Source organism: Crinia signifera, chromosome 19, assembly GCF_055691185.1.
Source record: "Crinia signifera chromosome 19, ASM5569118v1, whole genome shotgun sequence".
NCBI classification, from domain to species: Eukaryota; Metazoa; Chordata; class Amphibia; order Anura; family Myobatrachidae; genus Crinia; species Crinia signifera.
In genome coordinates, this window is record NC_139226.1 from 133,447,181 (window position 1) to 133,462,943 (window position 15,763).

The following is a 15,763-nucleotide window of genomic DNA, read 5'->3' on the forward strand; positions in this document are numbered from 1 at the left end:
ATGGCCAAAAGGTCAACATGAGTTTTTAATGTTTTTAGGGTGTCTATGTCGACATGGACACTGTCTAAGGGCAGTATTCAATGTGAATACCGGCGACGTGCAGCGAATCCTGTTTAGGATTCGCTGCACATTCGCCACTGCTTGCTGCGTTCCGGAGCCTCGCCGGCTCCAGTATTCAACGAGTCAGGGGCTCGCTGCCCCTGACCGGCGAATTTGAGCTCCTGCGGACACCACAGGGAGCCTGAGGACGGTGGCAGGCAGGGAGATGGAAGTCTCCCTGCCTGCCCCAGAACGTTTGTGGGGGGGAGGTGGGCTCCCCGGGAGCCAGGCAGCACAGGCTGCCCCCCGGGGGTGCCAACAGGGAACCGGATATATTCACTACACCCGATCATGCATATGTAATGATCGGGTGAAGTGAATATATGAATATGTAATGAGCGGCTCGGCTCCGGCCCCCTGCTGGCTGGTCTGTATAATATATATATATATATATATATATATATATATATATATATATATATATATATATATATATATATATATATATATATATATATATATATATATATTTTTTTTTTTTTTTTTTTATTAAATATATATTCATGTGCTTACAGCACTTGAATAAAAATAGCATGCCCCTCCTCAGAATAAAATTCCAGATTTTTTGACACCAAATGTAAAAAAACAAAACACTTTATTTTAAAAGTTCACCTTCCACTTCACCATAAAAAGATAGCGATTGCTACTCGGTGAATCATGGCGAAAAAAACCTTAAAATGTATTCGCCATCTGGTCATTGAATAGGGTGATTCACCGTTTTAGTCAGAAATTCGCCTTACAGCACAAAATCGCCATAAAAACCTGGAGAATCAGCCTCATTGAATACCGCCCTAAGTGTATTGCGAAAAAAAAAAAAAAAAAAGGGTCGGGGATTTAAAAGGATACATATAAAATACGACTTGCCACAAACAAAAAAGAAAAAGCCCCAGGATCCTCCAGAGAGTCTTGTTCAGGATGATCAAGGCCCTTCAGTCGTGAACTCGGCAGATAGACAGAAACACTGGGGACCAGCCCAATCACCATAACCACAGAGTTAAGAGAACATGCTAAAGATAGTTTGGGCATTTATTGACCACGGGGACATAGAAAGTCTTCAAACAACAAAGTTTTATAATAACAGATATACAGGAGTTCAGTTCTCATGGCAACAGAGAACGGAGGAGGACGATGGATTTGATTGGCAGTTGTGCCGTTGGCTTTTCCAGGACAAATAACGGATGACATCAAGGAAAACCAATCATTACTAGATGTACCATCTGTACATTGTGAGAAGTAGACATCCTAAAGGCTTTAACATTAGGAGAATAAAAAAAAAGACTCACAAGAGTGAGCCCCTGTGTACTCATATTATCTCAAAACTAGATCTCTGTTCTCTGCATTGTTATTATTGCATGATTTACATAATATATGTCCACAGCATTTAAATTGTATGATGTTTCTGCTCGACTTGAATAAAAACATTTTTCGTGGAAAACACAAATTTCTATCAGACATGTCCAAACTGTGGCCCTCCAGCTGTTGTGAAACTACACATCCCAGCATGCCTTGCCACAGTTTTAGCATTCCCTAATAGCAAAATGTTGGCAAGGTATGATGGGACTTGTAGTTTCACAATAGCTGGAGGGCCATAGTTTGGACATGCCTGTACTAGATGTACTAGTGCAATACTAAAGGGTAATTTAGGTCCTATACTGGTCATCAAGTTTTTTAAAAGGAACTCTACAGAAAGTCCTTGAATGCAGAATGGAGCTTACAATACAGACAATTGCAGCGTTATGACGGATTGTGTTTTGTGCACTGCTCACCTTGAGAATCTTGTTCTGTGAGCTAAGAGCCCCATAACGATTCATAGCATCTTGCTGCAAGAAGAATAAAAAAACAGAGAGTTAAAGTATCTAAAATGGTACACAAAGAGCACCTGCAAAATACCAATACATAGAATCATCTGTCATTGGTCGTTCACCAGCCTCACAGTACCTACAGGTTATCTTATCTGTAGCTGAAAGAAGAAGAAAAGCTGATGTTTTCACGGGATTCCCAATAACAAGCAATAAAGGAATGATATATATAGATATATATATATATATATATATATATATATATATATATATATAGATATATATATAGATATATATATATAGATATATATATATATATATATATATATATAGATATATATATATATATATATATATAGATATATATATATATATATATATATATATATATATATATATATATATATATATATATATATAATGCTGGGATGGATTGTCCGGCACTCCTATCAAGGAGATATCTGTGCCCGGGTGCCTTCCTCCTCTGGGCTCAGCCCATACATACAATTGTAAGCAAATAACAGGCGTCACTCCGGGGCTTCGTGTAAAAGATATATTCAAAGCAGTGTAACGGTCAACGCCGTTTCGGATAAACCGTCTTCAGGACCACACAATGTGCAAATAAACATGAAATACATTTATACTTACAGAGTCAGATACAGCAGCGTGGCATCTCCCTCCGAGCGGCTTCCGCCGGTGACTCCTCCCTGACGTCATCAGGTGGTGTCCTGCCGCAAGGTACTGGCAGCGGAGGATGCCCATACTGCTGTAATAGAAAAAAGTGCAGCAAAACATTATAATATGCAATAAGAATAAAAAAGTGTATCATATGAGTGAACACAAGTGAAAATTGATAAAGAAATGGAAATGTTAAAAACAAGCGCTGTGTGTTTCATGGCTAATGATATAATCCATAATGCAAATGTCCACCAGGTGTCAGTGTGGTCCCCTATCGTAAGAAAGGACCAGACTGTGAAAAATGTATAAAATAATCTATAAATCTATTGGTAGACATAGTCATCAGTGATCATCATCAGTCGAACTGTGAGTTTACATTTGTGACATATATATATATTCAATTCATAATATTGATACAAAAAGCAATAATTTAAGAACAATTCATGTACGCTGAAATGTGGTCCCAAGAGTTATAATTAATGGGCCTCTACAAAAAACATCCTAGATTATAACATTCATTAAGACCCCCCGGGGCTATGGTTCCCAACCTGTGGATCCATTTGTTCTCTAATTGAAGGAGCCGTTTGCCCCTATTTCCACCCCTCGAATTTTCTGGGATATGGTCAATGAGTTGGAATTTTAAATTGGCCATAGTGTGACGGGCCATGACAAAATGCCTGGCCACTGTCTGATCACTCTGGCCCTTTTCAAGTGCCTTGCGTATGGCTGCCCTGTGGTTGGCCATTCGTTCCTTGATGGTACCTATGGTTTTGCCAATATAGCTCAAACCACAGGGACAGGTCACCATATATATAATGAACTTCGTTGAGCAAGTGAGTATATATTTAATGGGGATGTTTTTCCCTGATTGGGGGTGTCTAAAGGTGCGACCTGGAGTCATGTATCGACATGTCAGACATCCAGTGCATCGATAGCATCCATTAGGTCTGGACAAAAAATGATGAATGGGTGTACTTGAGGATAAACAACTTTTTGAACAGCCAATCTGGTTAGCAATTGTTGGACCCCGTAAGTAAGCGGTCTGCAACTTGGTATTGTTGAGACTGGGTAAAGCGGGATCTGTAGATACTATCGGCCAGAACTTTTTAACCCTTTTAACAATTCCCGGGGTTTTGTTATTGAAATGAGTTACCCAGGTAAAGCACTTCTCTTGTTGACTCTCATTTTTTCTACTGGTTTTAAGGAGATCATCTCTGGACATGGTCTTGGCCTTCATCATGGCCTGCATTAGTAGATCATATGGGTACCCCCTTTGTAGAAATTTGTCACACATAGCTTCTAGTTGCAAATCTCGTGTGAGGCTATCATTGTTAATTCTACACACCCTTAAAAATTGGGAGTAGGGTAAACTCCTTACTGTAGCCCTTGGGTGGAAACTCTGGAAATGTAAAAGCATATTTCTATCGGTTTCCTTGGAAAACAATTCGGTGCTTAATTTATTGCCCTTTTTGGTTATTCTCACATCCAAGAAGTCTAATTGGCTATCACTAATGGTGAATGTGAATTTGGCTGGACACACCGAAGCATTGTGTTCAAGAAGTAAGTTTACCAGTTGGTCTCTTTCACCGGTCCAGAACAAAATCAAGTCATCGATATAACGATAATAGAATATGGCATGTTTCTTAAACAATTCATTATTCAGAAAGCAGTCAGTTTCCACCTGGAACATAAATGCGTTAGCATAGACCGGAGCAGCTGGAGATCCCATGGCACACCCAGAAGTTTGAACAAAAAACTTGTTGCCGAACAAAAAAATATTGTGAGTAAGTACAAACTCCAGAAGTTTAAGAAAAAAACTGATGTCAGGACCAGTATATAATGGGTTGTGTGCCATGAGATCTGCAGCTGCCCTCAAGCCCAGTGCATGCGGAATGCATGTGTATAAACTCGAGACATCAATTCCAACCAGTAAAGTATGTTCTGGAATGTCTCCTAAAGCATTTAATTTTAATAGCAGAGATGTTGTGTCCTTCAAATAAGTAGAGGTCCCTTGAACACATGATTGGAGATAGAAATCAATGTATCTTGCAACTTGTTCACATAAGGAGCCCTCTGCTGCTATAATCGGTCTTCCCGGTGGCTTTTGGGGATTCTTATGTAATTTAGGCAGTACATAAAAATAGGGTATGAGAGTGTCTTTCTTAAGTAGAGCAGGTTTGACCTCTGGAGCAATGATGTGGGACTCAATAGCACTGTCCAATAGTTGTTCCAATTCCTGCTGATGTTCCATAATGGGATTTCTTTCTAGTAGAGCATATGTGGATGTATCTGATAGAAGACGCTCACATTCCATCTTATAATCCTCTTTATTCAGGACCACAATGGCTCCTCCTTTATCAGCCTTAGAGATGATGATGGTATCTTTTTCTCTGAGGCTCTTTAAGGCCGCCAGCTCATGCTTGTTTAAATTAGGTTTAGAGGAACCTTGGACATGTTGGCTAGAGTCCTCCAAAATTCTTCCAAATGTCTTCAGGGAGGAATTGTTGCTTAACGGGTCAAATGTGCTTTTGGGTTTTAGCTGCTGTATGATAGGATCAATGGATGCTGTCTCATTTTGTGCAGGGGCCTTCTGGTCGAAATATTCTTTTAATCTGAGTTTACGATTTATTTTGAAAGTATCCACCATCCAGTCGAAATCGTCAAATTTTACATTGGTGTCTCGAGTTTATACACATGCATTCCGCATGCACTGGGCTTGAGGGCAGCTGCAGATCTCATGGCACACAACCCATTATATACTGGTCCTGACATCAGTTTTTTTCTTAAACTTCTGGAGTTTGTACTTACTCACAATATTTTTTTGTTCGACAACAAGTTTTTTGTTCAAACTTCTGGGTGTGCCATGGGATCTCCAGCTGCTCCGGTCTATGCTAACGCATTTATGTTCCAGGTGGAAACTGACTGCTTTCTGAATAATGAATTGTTTAAGAAACATGCCATATTCTATTATCGTTATATCGATGACTTGATTTTGTTCTGGACCGGTGAAAGAGACCAACTGGTAAACTTACTTCTTGAACACAATGCTTCGGTGTGTCCAGCCAAATTCACATTCACCATTAGTGATAGCCAATTAGACTTCTTGGATGTGAGAATAACCAAAAAGGGCAATAAATTAAGCACCGAATTGTTTTCCAAGGAAACCGATAGAAATATGCTTTTACATTTCCAGAGTTTCCACCCAAGGGCTACAGTAAGGAGTTTACCCTACTCCCAATTTTTAAGGGTGTGTAGAATTAACAATGATAGCCTCACACGAGATTTGCAACTAGAAGCTATGTGTGACAAATTTCTACAAAGGGGGTACCCATATGATCTACTAATGCAGGCCATGATGAAGGCCAAGACCATGTCCAGAGATGATCTCCTTAAAACCAGTAGAAAAAATGAGAGTCAACAAGAGAAGTGCTTTACCTGGGTAACTCATTTCAATAACAAAACCCCGGGAATTGTTAAAAGGGTTAAAAAGTTCTGGCCGATAGTATCTACAGATCCCGCTTTACCCAGTCTCAACAATACCAAGTTGCAGACCGCTTACTTACGGGGTCCAACAATTGCTAACCAGATTGGCTGTTCAAAAAGTTGTTTATCCTCAAGTACACCCATTCATCATTTTTTGTCCAGACCTAATGGATGCTATCGATGCACTGGATGTCTGACATGTCGATACATGACTCCAGGTCGCACCTTTAGACACCCCCAATCAGGGAAAAACATCCCCATTAAATATATACTCACTTGCTCAACGAAGTTCATTATATATATGGTGACCTGTCCCTGTGGTTTGAGCTATATTGGCAAAACCATAGGTACCATCAAGGAACGAATGGCCAACCACAGGGCAGCCATACGCAAGGCACTTGAAAAGGGCCAGAGTGATCAGACAGTGGCCAGGCATTTTGTCATGGCCCGTCACACTATGGCCAATTTAAAATTCCAACTCATTGACCATATCCCAGAAAATTCGAGGGGTGGAAATAGGGGCAAACGGCTCCTTCAATTAGAGAACAAATGGATCCACAGGTTGGGAACCATAGCCCCGGGGGGTCTTAATGAATGTTATAATCTAGGATGTTTTTTGTAGAGGCCCATTAATTATAACTCTTGGGACCACATTTCAGCGTACATGAATTGTTCTTAAATTATTGCTTTTTGTATCAATATTATGAATTGAATATATATATATGTCACAAATGTAAACTCACAGTTCGACTGATGATGATCACTGATGACTATGTCTACCAATAGATTTATAGATTATTTTATACATTTTTCACAGTCTGGTCCTTTCTTACGATAGGGGACCACACTGACACCTGGTGGACATTTGCATTATGGATTATATCATTAGCCATGAAACACACAGCGCTTGTTTTTAACATTTCCATTTCTTTATCAATTTTCACTTGTGTTCACTCATATGATACACTTTTTTATTCTTATTGCATATTATAATGTTTTGCTGCACTTTTTTCTATTACAGCAGTATGGGCATCCTCCGCTGCCAGTACCTTGCGGCAGGACACCACCTGATGACGTCAGGGAGGAGTCACCGGCGGAAGCCGCTCGGAGGGAGATGCCACGCTGCTGTATCTGACTCTGTAAGTATAAATGTATTTCATGTTTATTTGCACATTGTGTGGTCCTGAAGACGGTTTATCCGAAACGGCGTTGACCGTTACACTGCTTTGAATATATCTTTTACACGAAGCCCCCGAGTGACGCCTGTTATTTGCTTACAAATATATATATATATATATATATATATATATATATATATATATATATATATATATATATATATATATATATATATATATATATATATATATATATATATATATAGTCAGATCCTAGAAAATTACTTACAAAATCTGACTTGAATGAATTTGAGGAATTTTATTAACCCAATGTCATTGTGAAACCTGCAATAAAATCACCATAGCACCCAGTGCAGGTAGATTGTACCTTTATATAAATGTCTGCAGGCTGATTAGTATCGAATACACAGGTACACACTGTACAATTTTTTTGACCAATTTGGTTGAAAGACATTTCCATTGAACCCAGTCTCCTGGACGAAAGATGTGGACGAAAGATATTGACGACAGACGAACGACGGATGATGATGCACGTACCCGCCAGTTGTTCATCAAGATTGTTCATCAACTGTGCATGCAGCTCAATTTGGATATCTTTCAATAAGAGCCTATAAACTATAGCTAGATCTTTCGTCTGTCGTCAATATCTTTCATCAACATCTTTCGTCCAGGACACTGGGTTCAATGGAAATGTCTTTCAACCAAATTGGTCAAAAAAAAAAAAAAAAGTGTACAGTGTGTATGCACCTCTAGATCGCTCACAAAGTGCCAGTGATGTGCCCCAGCGATTAATTATGGGAGAGATGAGTTAAGCAAGTTAATGCCGATCGCCATCACCCACAAGACGGGCGATTTGCAGTCTCTGGCTGTGCGATCTGACTAGATATATACAGCATGCTGGTTATACATCTCCCAGCACTAGCAAAGCACATCGCTATCACCATGGGCCCTACACACACGGCGATGTGTGTTAAATTTCCAAGTGATCTAGTCAAATCAATTAGAAAATAGCCCTTTATCGCTACGTGTGTAGGCCCCAAAAGTATGTGACCTCTACAACCCCCAGCCACATTGTCTCCAGCTGCCACATCTGCCAGATGAACCGCTTACCTTCTCTTTGTTCAATGCCTCCTGAGCCTCTAATTTATAGACTAAATAATCTGTAGAGAGAGGAAACAAACAAGAAAGTGATCACACACACATTCACGCAGAACGTTCCATGAAAGGACTGACGATAAGTAACGAAATGCAGCCGAGATCAGTGCAACTGTCCAGATAAAACAAGTTGTAAGTTCTGCATGAAATGTAACAAACCGTGTGTAGCACAACGTCCGTGGTATCTAACACAACGTCCGTGGTATCTAAAGGACCACCTCTCAATAACATGTAGCATACGCAAATCAGAGGAAAACGCTATGGTGTATGGAAACATGCAGATACAACACTATACAACTGGTTTTATTGCACTTATACGAGAAGCTTTTTGGAGATTAAAAATCCATAGTACGTGTAATCACTGACTGCGCAGATGGCGTTTTGGCCACATTACTGCAAAAACACTGCAACCAATGCTACTGTACGTCAGCTTTCTTTTTTTTTTTTAGACGATACTATATGCATATGGAAGCATCGAGCAAGACAGCATGGTCGACACCACCAGTTTCCTCTGCACCACTTTACAAGGTGTGTCCCATCTACAAGAAGCCCATTAAAACATTTGGCTACGGACACTATTTAATGCGGCCGTGATGTTTCCAATACCAAGTGGCTTCCAGTGTGTGGGTGAATTGTATGGCTTTGGAGATGGGCCAGACGCTCAGCTAGGTGTAGAGCCTGTATGATGGAAACTTGGATGTTTCTCCACAGAGATTATGAAATGGAACTTGTTTATTGAACACAACAAGCACAGATATTGGATAGTGCACAATGTACAGTTGCTAGATAAGAGCAGTTCTGATCAGTACAGGAAACTACGGAGAGTGCCCGGGGACATACTGGAGAATTCAAGGCGTGCTTTGTAAGGCAGGTTAGCACCGAGAGAGTCTCTGGTATAGGGGAGGTATGTGAGGATCCCAGCAGGACAGACCAGCGATAGTGCAATAAGAATTCCACAGGTGACTGAAAAGCTCTGTATTGTATAGGTCTGTGATGGGCACTATTATGATGCAGCGATCAAGAGGACGCAACAGAAAACTGCGGTGAAAAGTCAAATCTGACACAATGACTGCATGGAGTGATTGGTAAGTGCAGTGGGCTTCAATCCTACAATTTGTAGCTGACAGTAACAATCCAAATAAAAGCCTGAGCCATTGGTGAATGTGTAGGGTAGGTAGTAAGATTTGTGCATATGCATCGGACACACAATTTATGATTTTATACAGTACAAATCAGATGAAATAGGATCAAGTTCCCATCTAGAAACATGGAAAAGTATGGAGCAAAATATAATTGCAGTTCTAGCAGTCAAATGGACACTTATAAATTCGGCTGCTGCTTGGGGATGTAGTTCCGGACACATACATAGATTTGCACATGTTGCTAATATAACACCAGAGGCATATTGACAGCAGGACAAGAAAGGTCTTCCTGATCCTAGAACTACTTCTGCTGAAGCGATCACCTCTGCGACACTTCCCAGGCCAGCAGAGCAGTATATATATATATATATATGACGGTCCGGCACTCCCAGTAACAGTACCTCTCAGCAATCGGTGCCTTCACTGCAGGGACTTGCTGTGATATACAAACGAAGGTGCGGCACTCACGATCAGTCAAACAATCAACGATATGCTGCCACAGAGGTTCGATCAACGTTTCAAAACTTTATTGTTCAGCAAAATAAAATCAAATACGATAGAATCCGCAGCAAGCGAATATGGATGCTTACTCCACTGCAGACCAGGATCAGTGGAGTAAGCATCCATATTCGCCTGCTGCGGATTCTATCGTATTTGATTTTATTTTGCTGATTGTGAGAAAGGAAGTCTTTTTCCTCTAGTCTGTGGGTTAAACCCACACCTTGGATCCCACCCCTTTGGTTATATATTTCCTCTGAAGGAGTTATATTTGGATTTATTACCCTTGGCGCTAAGTTCCCATACCCACCCACACTGATTTTAACTGTACGTGTAAAGGGACACTCCCATTTTTTGCCTTTGTCTGGATTTCTGGCCATACCAGGCCATGCCTTTGCCCCTGATGAAGTCGTGTAGACGAAACGCGTTGGGCTTCTAATAAAGAACTACTTTTTACATTCGAAGTCTTCAGTGTTATTTTAAAGTTTATGAACACTCCATCTGAATATAAGTGACTGCAGGATCACATCAATTTGGGACTTTATACCCTTCTTGGCTAGGTGGTACCACTAGAGCGCACTCTGGACAAATTATATATATATATATATATATATATATATATATATATATATATATATATATATATATATATATATATATATATATATATATATATATATATATATATATATATATATATATATATGGAATATCTAGCCCAGCCAAGCTGTGCTACTACCAAGGTGCCTTATTCAAGATTTCAAATTTAAAAAAAACCTGCCCGATTATTGTCATAGCTTCCAGTGACACAAGAAAATAAGTGAACGGGACAGAACCAGACACATTTACAGTGAGTGAGACAATTATATTAAAGAGGAAAGTGCAGGATTTAAATCCACAGTGCACAAGGTAAGAGCGTTTTACGAGTACATTCAAACATGGGCGAGGAAACTAAAAAATGATTCAAATCAAAATTATGGTTCATTTTTTTAATAATTCAAAACCACAATTTTTTGATGTACACTCATATGTGTATGTCCGGCATAACTCAAATGACTGAAGCAATTTGCACTAAACTTGGTACACATATTACTTACAATCTGTGAACAAATACTGTGTGGGTGACACACCCCTAGGGGTGGATTAGCAGTACAGACTATATCAGGACATGATGTGAGGATGGGAATGGGGCAGCAGGAAGCCACAGACTGAGAGTTATATAGTGGGAGGAGCAGGGTCCCCAGCAGCACAGAGTATATCAGGAGATGAGTGATGTGTCAGTGAGGACAGGGCTGCATGTGACATGATGTGAGGAGGGGAATGGAGGCAGCAGGAAGTCACAGACTGAGAGTTATATAGTGGGAGGAGCAGGGTCCCCAGCAGCACAGAGTATATCAGGAGATGAGTGATGTGTCAGTGAGGACAGGGCTGCATGTGTCAGGGACAGTGACATGATGTGAGGAGGGGAATGGAGGCAGCAGGAAGCCACAGACTGAGAGTTATATAGTGGGAGGAGCAGGGTCCCCAGCAGCACAGAGTATATCAGGAGATGAGTTATATGTCGGTGATGACAGGGCTGCATGCGTCAGGGATAGTGACATGATGGAAGGAAGGGGAATGGAGAGAGCACGAACCCAAACACAGAGTTCAATAGTGGCAGTAGCAGGGTCCCACAGCAGCACCAAATATATCAGGAGATGCATAATGTGCTGCGGTTTAAAGTAAATTAACAAAACTAAATGTTATTTATACTGTTGGTTTAATATTTAAATTGATTTTTGTTATCAAACATTCTTAATATCCCGGGCAACGCTGGGTTCTTCAGCTAGTAAAAAATAAATGGGTAATAGTAATAGACTATTTTAAAAAGAACCTGCTCTCAGCTGTTAAAAGTAAAAAGGGGGTCACCCTAAAGTTTCCGAATATTCTGGAATAGACTAGATCAAGTTCTGCACCTTAAGTTTAGGCTTGTATAAGGGGCCAATGCTGATATAATCAGTAAATAGAGAATTTCAAGTAAGTTGGATTTTGTTGATCCCAAAACCCAGGTATCAGGAGAACAAGGCATTGCCCCAATACTTTCCTGATATAGGAACCCCTCTAAAAAAAATAAAAAAAACACTGCCAACACTGACCTTCTTTTGTCTTTTTGTGTTCACCTTTTTCTTTCTGTAAAGAACGTTCCAGCCTTGACCGATGCTCGTACACCACTTAACAAAGAAAAAAAAAAGGGAATTGTTAGATTGTGACAATTGGAAAGGACAATCAAGCTGTTAGGATCTGTTAAACTATAGCTCCCAGGATAGGGACAAATCTGGGTGGGGGGGCTAAGGTGTCACAATCCCCAGGGGCTGGATCCATATATGCAGAGAACAGAGCCAAATCACTGCTTTGACCAAGAAAACAAAAATCCTAGTTCCAGCCTTTTCGCCATAACGTGCTGATTAGGGATGCCAATCCCGGGGCATTTTTTCAATCCCAGGATTGGCATCCCTAAAAGAAAATTTCCGCTGTACCCCCACATAACTTACTTTTTGGGAGCTGTGGAGGGGGGCAGGCGGCAGTGGTGCGAAGGCAGGCATCGGAAATGACGCGGGCGGCTGGGAGGCACATCGGGTATGGCGCATGAGGCTGGTATAGGCCCGCCGGCGAGCGTCTTCTGGGGATTCCACGCTGCGGCCTGCGCAGCGTGACCTATGACCGAATCACACTGCGCAGGCCACACACCGGGTCGGGAACAGCCGGGCAGCGTCCGAGCGGCTGCTCAGATGTTGCCTGGCATTAGACTGCACATGCGCAGTCTAATCCTGAAATCCCAGACATTTTGGGGCCAAATCCCAGGATCCCGCCGATCCCAGGATTGGCCACCCTAGTGCTGATATAGGAGGTTATTCTGGTTGGCGCTCACTGCGGCAAATTCGCAAGCGATGTTTGGCGACTGCACATTCTTTTCTGCGCATGTGCAGCCACTTGGTGCGATCGATCACGGTGAATTGACTATTCGCCGGCCGCACACACACACAGCACTGCGGGCAGGGGGCAGAGATGAGCAGTAGCGCCCATGAAAACGCAGGTGCGGGAAGCTGATGTCATCTGCCCATTGGATTCCCTCACAGGGTCTTAGGTCTGCGAGTAGAAAAGATTTGATGTATCCGCGACCATCGAGTAATTTACTCCTCGCACGCAAGCTGCGAATGGATGTTTAAGATAAACGCTGGGCGTTCCCATGGTAATCACCCCGTGAGATGGGCGGCCAGATGACATCACCGGATGACAGCTGCCCACCTATTTCCTTCCAAATGTGCACGCACCTCAGTGACCGGAGAGTAACTTTTTGATATGTGTGCACGCACCACATCTTTCGATGATCAGCGACCAATCGAAAGATGTGGGAGGCTCGGCCCAGCCTGTAAAACATCCATTCACAAGTTGGGCAAATGAACCTGGCGTGCGAAGGGGGAGGGGGGACATACCACCATTTGCAGGGTGGGTTCAACCAGAATAACCCCCAATATGTATACAGATACCCCTTTGTGTGGGACCACAGTAGAGACGCAGTTTACACAGGGATAGCGGCATAGAAAGCACCGCGGCAGGTTTTTCACTGCAGCATCTGGGCCAGTGTCAGCAGCGCTGCTACACTATCTTAAAAGACTTGTGCAGAGTCACCATTGCTGCAGACTATACAGATGGGAGCCCAACTCGGAGCGCTGAAGCTTGCTGAGAATTGTGCGTGTGAGACGCTTGCGCACCCCGTGTGAACATGTGAGACACTCATGCGTTCCAGTCTCGGCGCACAAATCGCTCTGGTGGGCCGGCCAATACTGTAGGTCATTCATACTGTTTATCCAGTGTAGCGTAATGAGATGCACGTACAGCAGCGTCCTCACAAGTGTAACCATTTTGTTCACCAGAGTCTGGCCTACAGTATGTACAGTACTTTGACCATACTGTATTCACACTCATCGTGTTATAAATAGCGTATCTATGCAGTATTTTACAATAGTTCTTTTAGTGAATTTCAATGGAGACTTCATGCACGCGCAATGCAGATTATTTCTCTGTAGCATTGCCTTAGACATCGGACGCATGCGCAGTGGTGATTTTTAAAAGCGGCATTTGGTGGACGATCCCTGGTATTGCACTCATACTGTAATGCCATACGCCATGATGTGTGACTTTTTGCCCGATTAAGCGCGCTGTGGCGAGTTGGTGGGACAAACGCCATGGGCAAGCTAGATGAGGGTGGCTCCAACTGTAGCTCAAGTTCAATAGGTCAGTCGCTGGAGCTGCAGATATGGAGTGTGGTCTTGTCGGCGTCCAGTGAGCAGGTCGCAGCCCTCTGCACAGGTTACCGGATACTATGTAATTTCTATGAAAGTACTGTAGGATAGAGCAATTCAGAGAAGAGGAGCCGGATACTATTCCGACTAGTATCAGAGTGGAATGTAGTAGTGGAATCGGATGATTTACCAGATGACTGGACCGGAGACGGGATTGTAGTAGTGGAACCGGATGATTTACCAGATTACTGGACTGGAGATGGGATTGTAATAGTGGAACTGGATGATTTACCAGATGACTGGACCGGAGAAGGGATTGTAGTAGTGGAACTGGATGATTTACCAGATGACTGGACCGGAGAAGGGATTGTAGTAGTGGAACTGGATGATTTACCAGATGACTGGCCGGAGAAGGGATTGTAGTAGTGGAACCGGATGATTTACCAGATGACTGGACCGGAGACTGGATTGTAGTAGTGGAACCGGATGATTTACCAGATGACTGGACCGGAGACTGGATTGTAGTAGTGGAACCGGATGATTTACCAGATGACTGGACCAGAGAAGGGATTGTAGTAGTGGAACCGGATGATTTACCAGATTACTGGACCGGAGATGGGATTGTAATAGTGGAACCGGATGATTTACCAGATGACTGGACCGGAGACGGGATTGTAGTAGTGGAACCGGATGATTTACCAGATGACTGGACCGGAGAAGGGATTGTAGTAGTGGAACCGGATGATTTACCAGATGACTGGACCGGAGAAGGGATTGTAGTAGTGGAACCGGATGATTTACCAGATGACTGGACCGGAGAAGGGATTGTAGTAGTGGAACCGGATGATTTACCAGATGACTGGCCGGAGAAGGGATTGTAGTAGTGGAACCGGATGATTTACCAGATGACTGGACCGGAGACTGGATTGTAGTAGTGGAACCGGATGATTTACCAGATGACTGGACCAGAGAAGGGATTGTAGTAGTGGAACCGGATGATTTACCAGATTACTGCACCGGAGAAGGGATTGTAGTAGTGGAACCGGATGATTTACCAGATGACTGGACCGGAGATGGGATTGTAATAGTGGAACCGGATGATTTACCAGATGACTGGACTGGAGATGGGATTGTAATAGTGGAACCGGATGATTTACCAGATGACTGGACCGGAGACAGGATTGTAGTAGTGGAACCGGATGATTTACCAGATGACTGGACTGGAGATGGGATTGTAATAGTGGAACCGGATGATTTACCAGATGACTGGACCGGAGATGGGATTGTAATAGTGGAACCGGATGATTTACCAGATGACTGGACTGGAGATGGGATTGTAATAGTGGAACCGGATGATTTACCAGATGACTGGACCGGAGACAGGATTGTAGTAGTGGAACCGGATGATTTACCAGATGACTGGACTGGAGATGGGATTGTAATAGTGGAACCGGATGATTTACCAGATGACTGGACTGGAGATGGGA

At 42.4% G+C, this 15,763-nt stretch overlaps 1 protein-coding gene across 2 annotated transcripts in view; it reads right to left on the reverse strand.

The window, feature by feature from the left end:
- Window positions 1-15,763, reverse strand: part of LOC146043030 (uncharacterized) — a 142,974-nt gene that overhangs the window by 86,990 nt on the left and 40,221 nt on the right. For both annotated transcript variants that reach the window (XM_083163397.1, XM_083163396.1), the window contains exons 2-4: window positions 12,129-12,203; window positions 8,309-8,358; window positions 1,866-1,919 (exon numbers count right to left, since the gene is read on the reverse strand). In XM_083163397.1, coding sequence (XP_083019523.1) covers window positions 1,866-1,919; window positions 8,309-8,358; window positions 12,129-12,203 — 179 coding nt within the window. The remainder of the gene's footprint in view (window positions 1-1,865; window positions 1,920-8,308; window positions 8,359-12,128; window positions 12,204-15,763) is intronic.